The 14,565-nt window shown below is 37.2% G+C and overlaps 1 protein-coding gene across 4 annotated transcripts in view; it reads right to left on the bottom strand.

Moving 5' to 3' along the window:
* KIN (Kin17 DNA and RNA binding protein) overlaps nucleotides 1–14,565 on the bottom strand; it is a gene marked incomplete at its 5' end in the record, with an annotated part of 38,185 nt that overhangs the window by 6,821 nt on the left and 16,799 nt on the right. For 2 of the 4 annotated variants that reach the window (XR_014793642.1, XR_014793643.1), the window contains 4 exons: nucleotides 3,416–3,516; nucleotides 5,550–5,999; nucleotides 6,455–6,523; nucleotides 10,474–10,524. Coding sequence is in view for 2 of the 4 variants with exons in the window: in XM_084869301.1 (XP_084725427.1) it covers nucleotides 3,416–3,516; nucleotides 5,550–5,649; nucleotides 6,455–6,523; nucleotides 10,474–10,524 (321 nt within the window). The remainder of the gene's footprint in view (nucleotides 1–3,415; nucleotides 3,517–5,549; nucleotides 6,000–6,454; nucleotides 6,524–10,473; nucleotides 10,525–14,565) is intronic. The other 2 variants (XM_084869301.1, XM_084869302.1) reach the window with 1 other exon arrangement.

The raw sequence follows: 14,565 nt of genomic DNA on the forward strand, positions 1-14,565 counted from the left end.
ACAAAGTAAAAATCTTAAAAGTGGCCAGAGAGAGATAGAAAGTTACCTATTATACAAATGATCCCCATTAGACTAGCGACTAATTTCTCAACAGAAACACATCAGGCCAAAAGGAAATGGAATGAAATATACAAAGGCATGCAAAGGAAGGGTCTGAATCCAAGAATACTGTACCCAGCAAGACTATCAATCAAAATTGAAGACGAAATCAGCAGCTTCACAGACAAAAAAGGACTAAGGGAGTTTATTACCACAAAACCAGGAATATAAAAAATGTTAAAGGGTCTGCTTTTAAAAGAAGAAATAGGAAGCAAAGAAGGAACACAAGGGTAAAGGATTAAAATGGTGACAAACAAGTACTTATAAAAAATAACTTTAAATGTAAATGGATTAGATGTCCCAATCAAAAGGCATAGGACAGCTGAGTGGATAAAAAAACATGACCAATATATCTGCTGTTTATCGGGAAAAAGACTCTGAAAAGGACATCAGAAAAAAGGAACTCACAAAGATTGATGGTGAAGGAATGAAAAAAGTTTTTTCAGATGAATGGAAATGAAAGAAAAGCTGGGGTAGCAATTCTTACATCTGACAAATTAGATCTCAAAGTGAATGACATATAAAGAGATAAGGAAGGCCACTTCATAATACTAAAGGGAGGAATCTAAAGAGAAGATATAACTCTCATAAACATACACACACTCCATACAGGAGTACCCATTTACATAAAATAAGTTCTGGAGGATATCAAGGGAGAGACTGACAGCAATACAGTCATAGTAGGGGACTTTAATATCCCACTAACACCACTCAACAAATCTAAATAAAAAAATCAGCAAAGAAACAATAATATTACATGACACACTAGATCAGATAGAATTAAATGACATCTTCAGAACATTTCACCCCAAAGCCACAGAATATGCATTCTTTTCAAGTGTACATGGGTCATTTTCAAAGACAGACCAAATATAGGGACACAGACAAAGCTTCTTCAAAATCAAGAATCTAGAAATCATATCAAGCATCTTCTCAGATCACAATGGCATAAAACTAGAAATCAACTACAATAAAAACTATCAAAAAAAAAATCAAACACCTGGAGGCTAAATAGCATGCTATTAAACAATAACTGAGTTAGCAAAGAGATCAAAGAAGAAATAAAAAGCATCATGGGAACAAATGACAATGAAAACACAACAATCCAAAATCTATGGGACACAGTGAGAGCAGTCTTGAGAAGGAAGTTCATAGCTCTATAACCCTACCTCAAAAAATAAGAAACATTGGTAATAAATTATCTAATCCTACAACTCAAAGAGTTAGAAAAAGAGCAACAAGAAAACCCCAGTATAAGCAGAAGGAAATAATAAAGATCAGAGAGGAGATAAACAATAGAGGCCAAAAAAACAATACGAAAGATCAACAAAACCAAGAGCTGGTTCTTTTAAAGGATAAACAAGATTGATGAACCTCTAGCTAGGGTCACCAAGAAAGAAAGAGGATCCAAATAAAATCAGAAATGAAAGAGGTAAAGTAACAACTGATCCCAGAGAAACACTAATAATTATGAAAAAATACTTTGGACAACTCTATTCCAATAAAATGGACAACCTAGAGGTAATGTACATATTCTTTTTTAATATGTTTTATTGATTTTTTACAGAGAGGAAGGGAGAGGGATATAGAGCTGGAAACATCAATGAGAGAGAAACATCGACCAGCTGTCTCCTGCACACCCCCTACTGGGAATGTGCCCGCAACCAAGGTACATGCCCTTGACTGGAATCGAACCCGGAACCCCACAGTCCGCAGGCTGATGCTCCATCCACTAAGCCAAACTGGTTTTGGCATCGACATATTCTTAAAAAAAATATAAGCTCCCAAAACTGTACCAAGAAAAATAAAAAAACCTGAATAGGCCGATAACTACCGATGAAACTGAAACAGCGATCAAAAATCTTCCAGCAAACAGCCGAGACCGGTTTGGCTCAATGGATAGAGCAGGGGTCTTCAAACTTTTTAAAGTGGGGGCCAGATCACGGTCCCTCAGAGAGCTGGAGGGCCGGACTATATGAACTACTAATTCCTACTGTAACACCTCGGCTGCGCTCACTGCCCAAAAAACCTGGCGGGCAGGATCAGACTCCTCTGCGGGCTGCATGTGGCCCGCGGGCCGTAGTTTGAAGACCCCTGGGATAGAGCGTCGGCTTGGGGACTGAGGGGTCCCGGGTTTGATTCCGGTCAAGGGCATGTACCTTGGTTGCAGGCAAATCCCCAGTGGGGGGTGTGCAGGAGGCAGCTGATCGATGACTCTCTCTCATCGATGTTTCTAACTATCTCTCTCCTTTCCTCTCTCTACAAAATCAATAAAATATATTTTAAAAAAAAAAAAATCTTCCAGCAAACAAAAGCACTGGTCCAGATGACTTTACAGGGGAGTTCTATGAAGCATTGAAAGAAGAACTCAAACCTATCCTCCTCAGACTATTTCAAAAAATTCAAGAGGAAGGCACACTTCCAAGCTCTTTCTATGGAGCCAATATTACACTAATCCCAAAACCAGATAAAAGACAAAAAAGAGTACTATAGGCCAATATCCTTGATGAACATAGATGCTAAAATCCTCAACAAAATTCTAGCAAATTGCATTCAGCAATACATTAGAAAAATCATACACCATGATTAAGTGAGATTCTGGGGATGCAAAGTTGGTACGGTATCCGAAAATCAAACGTGATACATCGCATAAACAAATTGAGAGACAAAAATCACATAATCATATCAAATTGACACCCAGAAACCTATGGCCTTTTATAGACCATTAATGAACTCACAGAAAGAGAAATGAAAAAACAATCCCATTTACCAATGCACCAAAAAAATTAAGATACCTAGGAATAAACTTAAATAAGGACGTAAAAGACCTGTACTCAGAAACTACAAGACATTGAAAAGATGGAGGAAGACATAAATAAATGGAAGAACATACAATGTTCATGGATTGGTAGAATCAACAGCATTAAAATGTCCATACTACCTAAAGCAATCTATAGATTCAATGCATTCCCCATTAAAATATCAACAAAATTGACCAGGGCCTTAATCTTAGACTTCTAGCCCTTAAGACTTGTGAGAAGTATATTTCTGTTGTTTATAAGCCACCCAGTTGGTGGTATTTTGTTACAGCAGCAGAATGGACTAAGACATATAGGCATTTCTTTGGGAATCAGAAAATGAAATGCTTTATCAATGGTAGAGTCATTAGAGAAAATAAGCTTACAGATTTCTAAACTGGAGAGAAGGTAAAGAAAAACCCCAAACTCTAAAATGAAACAAAGACCAATCCAATGAAAAAGAGCTAGGACACATTTTTAAAGCATTTTGAAATTTCTGTCTGCATAAACATACTTACAGTTTCAATGACTATAGTAGCTGAAAATGTCTTCTCATTGATGGATTCTAAGATAGCTTCATTTCCTCTGTAGCCTCCATTTAAAACAAGAATTCTTTTTCCTACAACAGAAAAGAATATAACACTGAATGCAAAAAGTATGTCCACTTTTTTCTTCTACTTTTGTCACAGCAAAACGCAACTACACTGAATAAGCATAACGAAAAATAAAACCATTTTCTTAGAAGTTCTTAATCATTTAAAAACTCTGTAATATTCTAAAGTATAGTTTGTAGAAATTTAATTACTATCACATTCTGACTCCTCATTTTGTTCACTTAGTTGTCAAAGGAATATATTTTTATTTTTAGACTGCATGGTGTATAAGGCGTTTGGAAGAAATGCTCAGAGTCCATAAGTAAGTACAAGAAAAATTGTTTCCTTTAATTCATCTCTTTTTAAAGATGGTTTGGCAGTTACGTTAAAGTTAAAATATATGCCCGATGTTACTAAACCAAAGCAATCATAAGTCCATACAAAGACTGGTATGTGAACGTTCACAGGATTTTGTTTTTAACCATCAAAAATTATAAATAGCCAAAACCGGTTTGGCTCACTGAATAGAGTTTCAACCTGTGGACTGAGGGGTCCCGGGTTTGGTTCCAGTCAAGGGCATGTGCCTTGGTTGTGGGCACATCCCCAGTGGGAGGTGTGCAAGAGGCAGCTGATCGATGTTTCTCTCTCATCAATATTTCTAACTCTTTCTCTCCCTTCCTCTCTGTAAAAATAAATCAAAATATATTTTAAAAAATTATAAATAACCGAAATGTCTATCACCAGATGAATGGGTACATAAACAGCAGTAACAACAGATTGATGGTTGCCTGAGGGGAGATGGGAGGCAAGAGAAGTGAAAGGGAATGAGTAGATTACAAAGGAAAAAGGAAAACGGGAGTTGGGTGTGATAAAACATTCATTATCTTGATTACAGGGATGGTTTCATGTGAGTATTCATATCTTAAGAAATATTGAATTGTATACTTTCTAAAGGTTCAGTTTATTAGGAAAAAATTTTTAATGAGTTTTTATTTTAGAGGGAAAGAATAAAGGATCTGGTAAGTGAAGTTTTAGAGACTAACATGATCACTGTGCCAGCAATGATATTATCATGAAGTAATTCAGAGGCAACAACCTGACCAAACCACATTAATATTGGACACTATGTTAGTACCCAAATGATCAAGATCATTAAAGAAAGGACTTGTATGCATGCATATTAGCATAACCAATGGACAGACAATGGGGTGGTGGGGGCTTACCCAGGGTGGGAATAGCTGGGGGAGGGTGGGTGTCAATTGGGGAAAAAGAAGACATATGTAAAACTTTAAACAATAAAAAAAAGATCATTAAAGAAAAAAAAAAAAAAAGCAAAATCATACTGACTTTTACTTTACTATTTCAGGTAGCTAAATAAATATATTAATAACTAGAGGCCCAGTGCATGAATTTGTTCACTGGTGGGGTCCCCCAATGTGGCCTGTGGGTTTTGGGCTGAAACCGGCAGTCTAACCACGGGCTGCTCCTGCTCATTCTGGCCCCACTATGTCTGCTGCAGGCTTGCGCCCGCCCAGCCAGTCTGGATCTGGAGAGGCTTGAAGCAGAGCTCACTAGCCATGAGCCCTGCATCTGGTGCCCATTGGTCAGCTGAGCGGCACTCCCACTGTGGGAGTGCATTAACCACCAGGGGGCAGCTCCTGCGTTGAGCATCTGCCACCTGGTGGTCAGTGCATGTCATAGTGACCAATCAACTAGTCGTTAGGTTGCTCAGTTATTTGGTCACTTAGGCTTTATATATAGATAACTCTAATATGATTGAATCTCTCTAGATATGTCTGTGTTCTGCTTCTGGAAAAAAAAACCCAGGAAGGGAAAACTTGTTCATGATACAAAAAGCTTTCATAAAAACTGGCAAACTATCATATCACCAAGTCAAAAAACATCAATTATATAGTTATATGTATTGGCAGTTATATAGTATTTCTAAAAAGGAAACTTGTATCTATAACTATCAAGTAATGTCAGAAAACTCTGGGTTAATGAATGGAATCACTCATATTGATGGCATATGCATTAAAGAGTCTGCAAAAAGATTTACCTGGTGCTGGAATTACTGTTTCTAAATGAGTCTGGTCAAGTTTCAGCTTATCTCCAGAGTCAATCATCTTTACAACAGCTGTATATTTGTCAATTACTTCCTGTCATGTAAAATCAACACTTTTATAATAGAAGAGATATGTGGAACAAACACACACACACACACACACACCCCAGAAATAAATAAAAAGAAATGAAATTTCAATCAAAAGAATAATTCCTTCTATAAACAACACTATTTTCTAGGAACCATTTACTATTCCTAAGTCTATGATTTTTAATAAAAAATTCAATTTAAAGCTTACGTTAAGGTTTTCATCTGGAAAGAATAAAACTGGCGATCTCAGAATAAGATTTTAAGAAATATAGTGAGAGGGATAATTTCACTTAGCTTCAAGGACAGTAGAAGGGCAATTTATGCATGCACACACAGGCTGGTTGCTGAAATGAGCTATATTTAGGAAAAACAAAAGGGAAGAAAGGACTGGAGTGTTGATTTTTAAGTTTTAAAATTCTAGGGCAATCAAAAGATAATCTCTTAAGGCAAAACACACGAAAGGCCTCCTTGGAACTCTGGGGGCACAATTATATTGCCCATCATCAACAAAGAGAATGTATCTTACTGATTAGTAAGGTGTGTACACTGAGTTTAAGAGGTGCCAATGGGATCTGATGCATACTATTTGCTCCAGTAAGAAAGCAAACAGAGATTAAGTATAAACAATGGTTGACAATGAATTATATCTCCAATGATTATGAATTCATCTTTCCTTTTATAGAACCATCAAGTACCTTAGACATATGCTTTCTGCTACTAGGACTTGATTTTTAAGGAGTACCAAAATGGATTTCCTCAGTCACCCATGACTCCTTTCACAAATTCCGTTTTTAACTTCATGTTCTTACCTTAACAATGCCTTTTTTCTTGTGATATTTCTCTCCAAGTTTTTTGGTTATAATTTTCACAATTATTTCCTAAAAATAACAAAAAAAGGAAAGACAAGTTATCTTTTCTATTTTATTCCTTCATTTTAAACTGTGTTCACCAAAAATCATCATAAAATGTGACTACTCTGCTAAATAATAAAATTTGGAGTTCTAAGCCTTCCCAACAATGGCACTTCCTTAGTAATCTTTCATTCCTTCTTTCTCTTTTTATTAAATACAGCTACTGAGAGGAAAAAATATATATCTAATGGCTGATTTCCATAGTAAAGGTTTCTTAAAATCTAGGACTTTTATAAATAAATCTAAACTCTATTAACTCATGTCCTTCATAAACAGCTTCTTTCTCTCTATCCATTTAAGGAAGTGGAAAGTGTTAAGGATATTATACTGCTGGTGTTCACTGCTGATAAAAATGCAGATGCCGCCGAAACCTGTTTGGCTCAGTGGTAGAGCGTTGGTCTGCAGACTGAGAGGTCCCAGGTTCAGTTCCGGGCAAGGGCATGTACATTGGTTGCGGGCACATCCCTGGTGGGGGGTGTGCAGGAGGCAGCTGGTTGATGTTTCTCTCTCATCGATGTTTCTGGCTCTCTGTCCCTCTCTCCTCCTCTCTGTAAAAAAATCAAATATATTTTTTTAAAAAGGAAAAAAAATGCAGATGCCAAGAGTTTCACTGGGAATCCTCAGGACATGACAATGTACAGTGTTCTTTTCTCATTATGTTGCTTTCATTTTTGATACACATCAGATCCCTCCAAGATTAGCTCCAATTAAAAGGATCAGAAATCCAGGCTTATTTAATACTAGAGACCTGGTGCCTGGGTTCATGCACTGGTGGGGTCCTTTGGCCTGGCCTGTGCCCTCTCACAATCCGAGACCCTTTGGGGAATGTCAGAGGCCCGATGCACTGATTTGGACTGATCCCCGTAAGCCAGGCTGAGGGACCCCACTGGTACACGAATGTGTGCTCCAGGCCTCTAGTATGCATATAAGATCTTTGGTTAATCTCCTTCCACTGTCCCCGCTGAGACTCAGTCTGTTTCATGTTTCCATGCCTGTGTGTTGAGCATCTGCCTCCTGGTGATCATTGCGCATCATAGCAACCAGTTGAATGGTCAAATAGTCAGCCAGTTGCTTAGGCTTTCATACATATAGATTAATGCATTCTGAATTTGCTTCTTCATTGCTATTTCCTGATGTGGATTAGCTGTGTCATGGCTGATAATCAATATTAAGCCATGTAACTTATTGCTATATTCACTACAGTAATTCTATATTTACTACTTCAAATAACAGTAACAGAAGTACTAGTTCAGGGGTAGGGAACTTTTTTCTGTGAAGGGGCATTGGATATTTATAACATCATTTGAGGGCCATACAAAATTATCAATTTAAAAATTAGCCTACTATATTTGGTTTAATTAACTCACTCATAATGCCTTGGCCTTATGTAATTTCTCAGAATTTATATGGCCAGCAGGCTGGATGTTCCCCACCCTGGTAGATGGTCATGAGTACTTCACTAAGCCATACTAAAAATTGTACGAACAAAAATTCAGTAAGGACCTTGGGGGGTGATATTTAATAATAGAAAGACATGTTTAAGAGAAGACTTGAAAAAAAAGAGATATAGAGAATGCTTTGAAGGGTCTTATTTTTAAGCTTTTATTTTACTAAGACTTTCTAAATGAAATGAAACCAAATAATATTAAAACAACTTCTCTGATTCAGCCAGAGGACTTCTGGGCTAAATCGAAGGCCTTCATTTAAATATAGTTCTTTACACCATAGAACTTAATGACACTTATAATAGATCTGTTCAAAACCTTTTCTTTCTGAGTTCAAAAAATAAAGTTCTCCAAACTATTTCTGTAAACTGCTAGCTATTTTAATAAACATAATGTCCCTTTGAAAATAAGAAACACACTGAGTCATTCTCATTTTATACGTAACACTCTGTGAAAGGAACTATGTAGAAAAGCTCCATAATTTATAATATAAGAAAATTAACAACAGAAAATAAAATTTAATTTTAAGTTTTGTCAATAGGAAGAGAATTTTTAGACTAATTAATTTCGGAATGTTTTTTGTCTTTTTTCTTTTAGTCTGTTTTTTTTCCCTTTAAAACAATGGTTCTTAACCAAGGGTACATGTAAGATTCACCTGGGAGGTTAGTGAAAATGTGCATTTCACACCAGGAAACTGGATGTTGGGAGTACTAAATCAGGTGTATTTTGAAATCCCTTGGCTTATTGTAGCCTAAGCTTTTGTGTCCAGAGGACAACTGTATAAAATAAACTGTTCTATGATGTTTGCTATTATAGAGATGGAGGTAAGCATAGGATAAAAAATTTTCTTAATCACTAATGGTTAAGAACTGCTTTAATCAGAATTATTTTTTAAAATATATTTTTATTGATTTCAGAGAGGAAGGGAGAGGGAAAGATAGAAACATCAATGATGAGAGAGAATCATTGATTGGCTGCCTCCTGCATGCCCCCCACTGGGGACTGAGCCCGCAACACAGGCATGTGCTGTTGACTGGAATTGAACATGGGACCTTCAGTCCCAGGCTGATTTTCTATCTACTGAGCCAAACCAGCAAGGGCATTTAATCACAATTTTTAAAAAAATATATTTTATTGATTTTTTAAAGAGAGGAATGGAGAGGGATAGAGAGCTAGAAACATCAATGAGAGAGAAATATCGACCAGCTGCCTCCTGCACACCCCATACCGAGATGTGCTCACAACCAAGGTACATGCCCTTGACCGGAATCAAACCTGGGCCTCTTCAGTCTGCAGGCCGACGCTCTATCCACTGAGCCAAACCGGATTAGGCTTAATCACAATTCTTGATTACATTTTCATAAATGTTCAAATGCTAGCTACTTTAACAGGGGAAACTAAAATAATTCATGCATGGTATCCTCCCTTCAGGTCCTTCCTTTACTAATAATTTTGACCCAGATTCTACTCAGACACAAAATCAGGGTGACTAAAGTTTCCCAGGAAAAAGAAATTTACTAGCTGAGAATATAACCCACTGAATCAGATTGCCAAGGAAATCCTGGCTCATCACTTCCTAAATGACCCTGAGGAAACTACTCAAATACTTTATACCTCAGTTTCCTCACCTACAAAATTGGTATAATAACATTAATTACCTTATAGAGCTTATATGAGAATTAACTGAAATTATTTATCTAAAATTATTACTTCATATTTAACACAGTATTTTTGTATTAAATATCTTATTTCGTCCTCTGTCATGTGATCCTGAGGTAGAAATGTTTCCCATAATACACAAATACAAAGTAAGTCATGGAAGCTAAATTATTTCCAAACTAGTGAGAGAATGACTATGAAGATTTGAATCAGAACTTTGGACTTCTTGACTTCTGAGGTTAGTACTTTTCTTATTTTTCAAATAAAAAATTGTCTAAATAGCACAGTACTTTTCCCCTCTCCTATTATTGATCAAGCCAACTTCTTTAAGAATAATGAAGGCCCTCTAAAGGTTTTATGATTTCAATAAGTTCAAAACAGAACCATCAACTGACAGTAATTTAAAAATTATTCAAATGTTTACAAATTGTTATAAAATTATCTTAAAATAATAAACAATAAGAAGGCAACAAAATATAACTTTCCTTGAGTTTGTAAAATTCAAATCCTTTTTTTTTTGGTACAAAGTACATAAATGGGTATCCTAAGTTCAATAAGATGTAAGTTGATAACAAGTACTTTTGCATTTACAACTCAAGAAATATTACCAGCCTAATAAACATCAAGTAACCCTCCAATACAGGTGCAACCAATAATTAAGGATCAAAGAGTAAAAAAGCTCACTGAAGTTATGTCTATCTATGTAGTTTATATATATATAGTTGAGAAATTTAGTCATTTATACCAAATACTACTTAAATCATTCACTTGAAATTACATATATAACTTAAGACACTCCAACTGAATACATACAGGCTGTAGCCAGTAATCTGTTCGGGCAGCTCTTTTCTTTTCCTCCTCAATCTGTAGAACACACAAGACAATTATTAAAAAATCTCTTTAAAATCCTCAATTTGTATGAAAAAAATTTTATTTAGAAAAAGAACAACAGAAAACACATACTTCTCAGAAGATCAACAATGTAATTTGCATGTAACACGTTTTGACAATGAGTTTTGATATTTTTTAAAACTTGGTTTAAAAATAATACGTCATAAAGCTACCAACTAACCAAGAAAATAAACACAAGCAACCTCTGCTTAGAAAATACTGCAAGGCAATCTGACAGCGCTACAGTACTGCACTCCCCATGCTTCCTCCCATGTGACTGTCATGAACTAGAAAACAGGCAATGTTTTAATGTGGTAAAAACACTTATAGCCCTGACTGGTTAGACTCAATGGATAAAGCATCGGCCTGCGGACTGCAGGGTCCCAAGTTCGATTCCAGTCAAGGGCATGTGCATTGGTTGCGGGCACATCCCCAATAGGGGGCATGCAAGAGGCAACTGATCAATGTTTCTCTTTTATTGATGTTTCTGACTCTCTATCCCTTTCCCTTCCTCTCTGTAAAAAATCAATAAAATATATTTTAAAAAAACCCAAAAAAACAAAAACCCACTTATAGACCAATTTAGCACAGCATAATTAGGTACAGAGTGTTATGGTAAAAAGGAGCTACTCTGTTTGATAAAAATAATAAAACTTTTAAAGGGAAGGGATGAAACATATCACCAAGAGAGATGTACATAAAAGGGTGATGGAAAGATCAAAAGGCATACTTCATAATGCTAAAGGGTTTGATACAACAAGAGGATATAACTCTGGTAAACATATATGCACCCTATACAGGAATACCTAAATACAGTAAAAAACAAAACAAAACAAAAAAACCTTCTGGAAGATATCAAGGAAGAGATCGACAGCAATACAATCATAGTAGGGGATTTTAATACTCCACAGACATCACTGAATAAATACTCTAGACAAAACATGAGTAAAGAAAAAGCAATCCGCAGGAGAATCCAAGATGGCTGCTCGGGTAGGCAACTAGCCGCAGCCGCACACAACAATTTCAATAAAATACAACTAAAATATAAAATGGACATTACCCAGAATTACAGGAAAGTCGACTGACTGGAAATCCTACAACAAGAAGCAAGGAGAAAACCAGAAGGAAGCGCGGAGGAGCTGTAAAAGCCCAAGGTACGGAGACACGCAGCGCGCGGAGAGGATGGAGCCGGAGAGGAGGGAGGCCGAGTGCCTGGCTGGCGTTCCCAAGCGGGAAGCAGAGAAAAGCTCCGATTGTGCTGGGCCCAGCTCCAACTGCTCTGAACCCCAATTCTAGGCCAGACCCTGGGGACCCAGGCTCACCCATAGGGAGCCGGCTGTAAGGCGGGACTCCGGGGAAGCGGCGAGAGGAGGTCCCGGAGGCACGTACACTGCGCGCAGAGAAGGGCCGGCCAGCTGTGCCGGGGGATTGCCCTGACGGGAAGGAGACAGGGGCTCCAGACTGCCCTGAACGCCACCTCCAACTCCACTTCCAACTGAACTGAACCCCAATACCGGACTCATTGGGGGAGAGCATAGACAGTTTGGCAGCAGGCGAAAATCGAGGGCACCTTTCTCTCAGAGGCGCTTGCAACAAGTACTGAAGGACCCTGAGTCTCAGGAGTCGCATAGGGCGGGGCTGACGGAAGCCAAGGCTGTAGGCTCCACCCTGAAACCCCACCCCATCAGGAAAGCCTGCGAAAATGTCTAAACCAAATAGATCACAAACGAAAGAAATGGAGGACAAAAAGCGACTGGATATAGAGTTCAAAACCACACTTATAAGGTTTTTCAAGAGTCTCCTAGAAAAGGCCGATAAAATAAATGAGACCTATGAGGATATGAAAAGGGATCAACAAGAAATGATAAGGGATCAACAAGAAATAAAGAATACATTGTCTGAAATAAAAAATATTTTACAGAGTCCTAAAAACAGAATAGAAGATAGCAAGAATCAAGTCAAAGATTTGGAACATAAAGAGCCAGAAGACACTCCTCTGCAGAAGCTAGAAGGCAAGAGAATCCAGAAAATTGAAGATGATGTAAAAAACCTCTGGGACAACTTCAAACGATCCAACATCAGAATTATGGGGGTCCCAGAAGATGAAAGAGAGCAAGATATCGAAAACATACTGAAAGAAATAGTGACAGAAAACTTCCCCCACCTGGTGAAAGAATTAGACTTACAAGTCCAGGAAGCACACAGAACTCCAAATAAAAGGAATCCAAAGAGGACCACACCAAGACAAATCATAATTAAGATTCCAAGAGCAAAAGACAAAGAGAGAATATTAAAAGCAGCAAGAGCTAAGCAGGTAGTTACCTATAAAGGAACACCTATACGATTGTCAGCTGATTTCTCAACAGAAACCATGCAGGTCAGACGGGAATGGCAAGAAATATTCAAGGTGATGAATAGTAAGAACCTACAGCCAAAGATAATCTATCCAGCAAAGCTATCACTCAGATTCGAAGGTCAGATAAAGAGCTTCACTAATAAAAAAAAGCTAAAGGAGTTCATCACCACCAAACCAGAATTATATGAATTGCTGAAGGGGGTTCTTTCAGAAGAGAAAGTAAATAATGATAAAAATTATGAACAACAAATACGTAACTATCAACAAGTGAATCTAAAAACCAAGGAAACTAAAAAAAAAATCTGAGGAACAATATTAACTGTTGAATGTAATAGAATCAGAGGTATGGAAGGGGAGTGAACTGATGATTCTTGGGGAAAAGGGGAGAGGAAGATGTGGGAAGAGACTAAACATAAATTGTGCACCTATGGATGAGGACAATGGGGGGTGGGGAAAGGACAGAGGGTGGGGTGAGAAGGCGGGGGGGGAAAGGAACATTTGTAATAATATGAACAATAAAAATTTATTTAAAAAAAAAAAAAAAAAGAAAAGAAAAAGCAATCCTATGTGACTCACTAGATCGGATGGACTGAACTGACATCTTCAGAACATTTCACCCCAAAGTTACAGAATATATATTCTTCTCAAGTGCACATGGGTCATTTTCAAAGATAGACCACATATTGGGTCACAGGCAAAGTCTCTCCAAATTCAAGAAGATTGAAATTATATCAAACATCTTCTCAGACCACAATGGCATAATATATAAATCAACTACAATAAAAACAAGCAAAAAAATACTCAAACACTTTGAGGCTGAATAGCATGCTATTCAACAATGAGAGGGTTACCAAAGAGATCAAAGAAGACATTAAAAACATCCTGGAAATGAATGACAATAAAAACACAAACAATGAGAAACCTATGGGACACAGTGAAAGCTATGTCCCTGAGAGTGAAGTTCATAGCATTACAGGCCTATCTAAACACACACACACACACACACACACACACACACACACACACACAAAGGAAAAAGAAAAAGAAAAACTGGTAATAATTATCCAACTCTACAAATTAAAGAATTAGAAAGAGAGCAACAAGAGAAATCGAGTGAGCAGAAAGAAGGAGATAATAAAGATCAGATCAGAAATAAATGACACAGAGACCAAAAAACAATACAAGATTAATGAAACCAAGAGCTGGTTCCTTGAAAGGATAAACAAGATAGACAAACCTCTAGCCAGGCTCATCAAGAAACAAAGAGGACCAAATTAAACAAAATCAGAAAATGTGAAATAACAACAGACCCCACAGAAATAAAAGGATTGTAAAAAAAAAATACTATGAACAACTCTATTCCAACAAAATGGACAACCTAGAGGAAATGGACATATTCCTAGAAAAATACAACCTTCCAAAACTCAATCAAGAAGAATAAAAAAATCTCAACAGTTGATAACTAAGGAGGAAATTGAAGCAGTCGTCTAAAACTCCCAGCAAACAAAAGCCCAGGGCCAGACAGCTTCACAGGGGAGTTTACAAAACATTCAAAGAACTAAAACCTATCCTGCTCAGACTATTCCAAAAAATTCAAGAGGAAGGCACATTCCAAGCTATTTCTATGAAACCAACATTACCCTAACCCCAAAACCAGA

The sequence above is a fragment of the Pipistrellus hanaki genome (genome assembly GCF_964339955.1).
Source record: "Pipistrellus hanaki genome assembly, chromosome: 1".
Classification (NCBI taxonomy): Eukaryota; Metazoa; Chordata; class Mammalia; order Chiroptera; family Vespertilionidae; genus Pipistrellus; species Pipistrellus hanaki.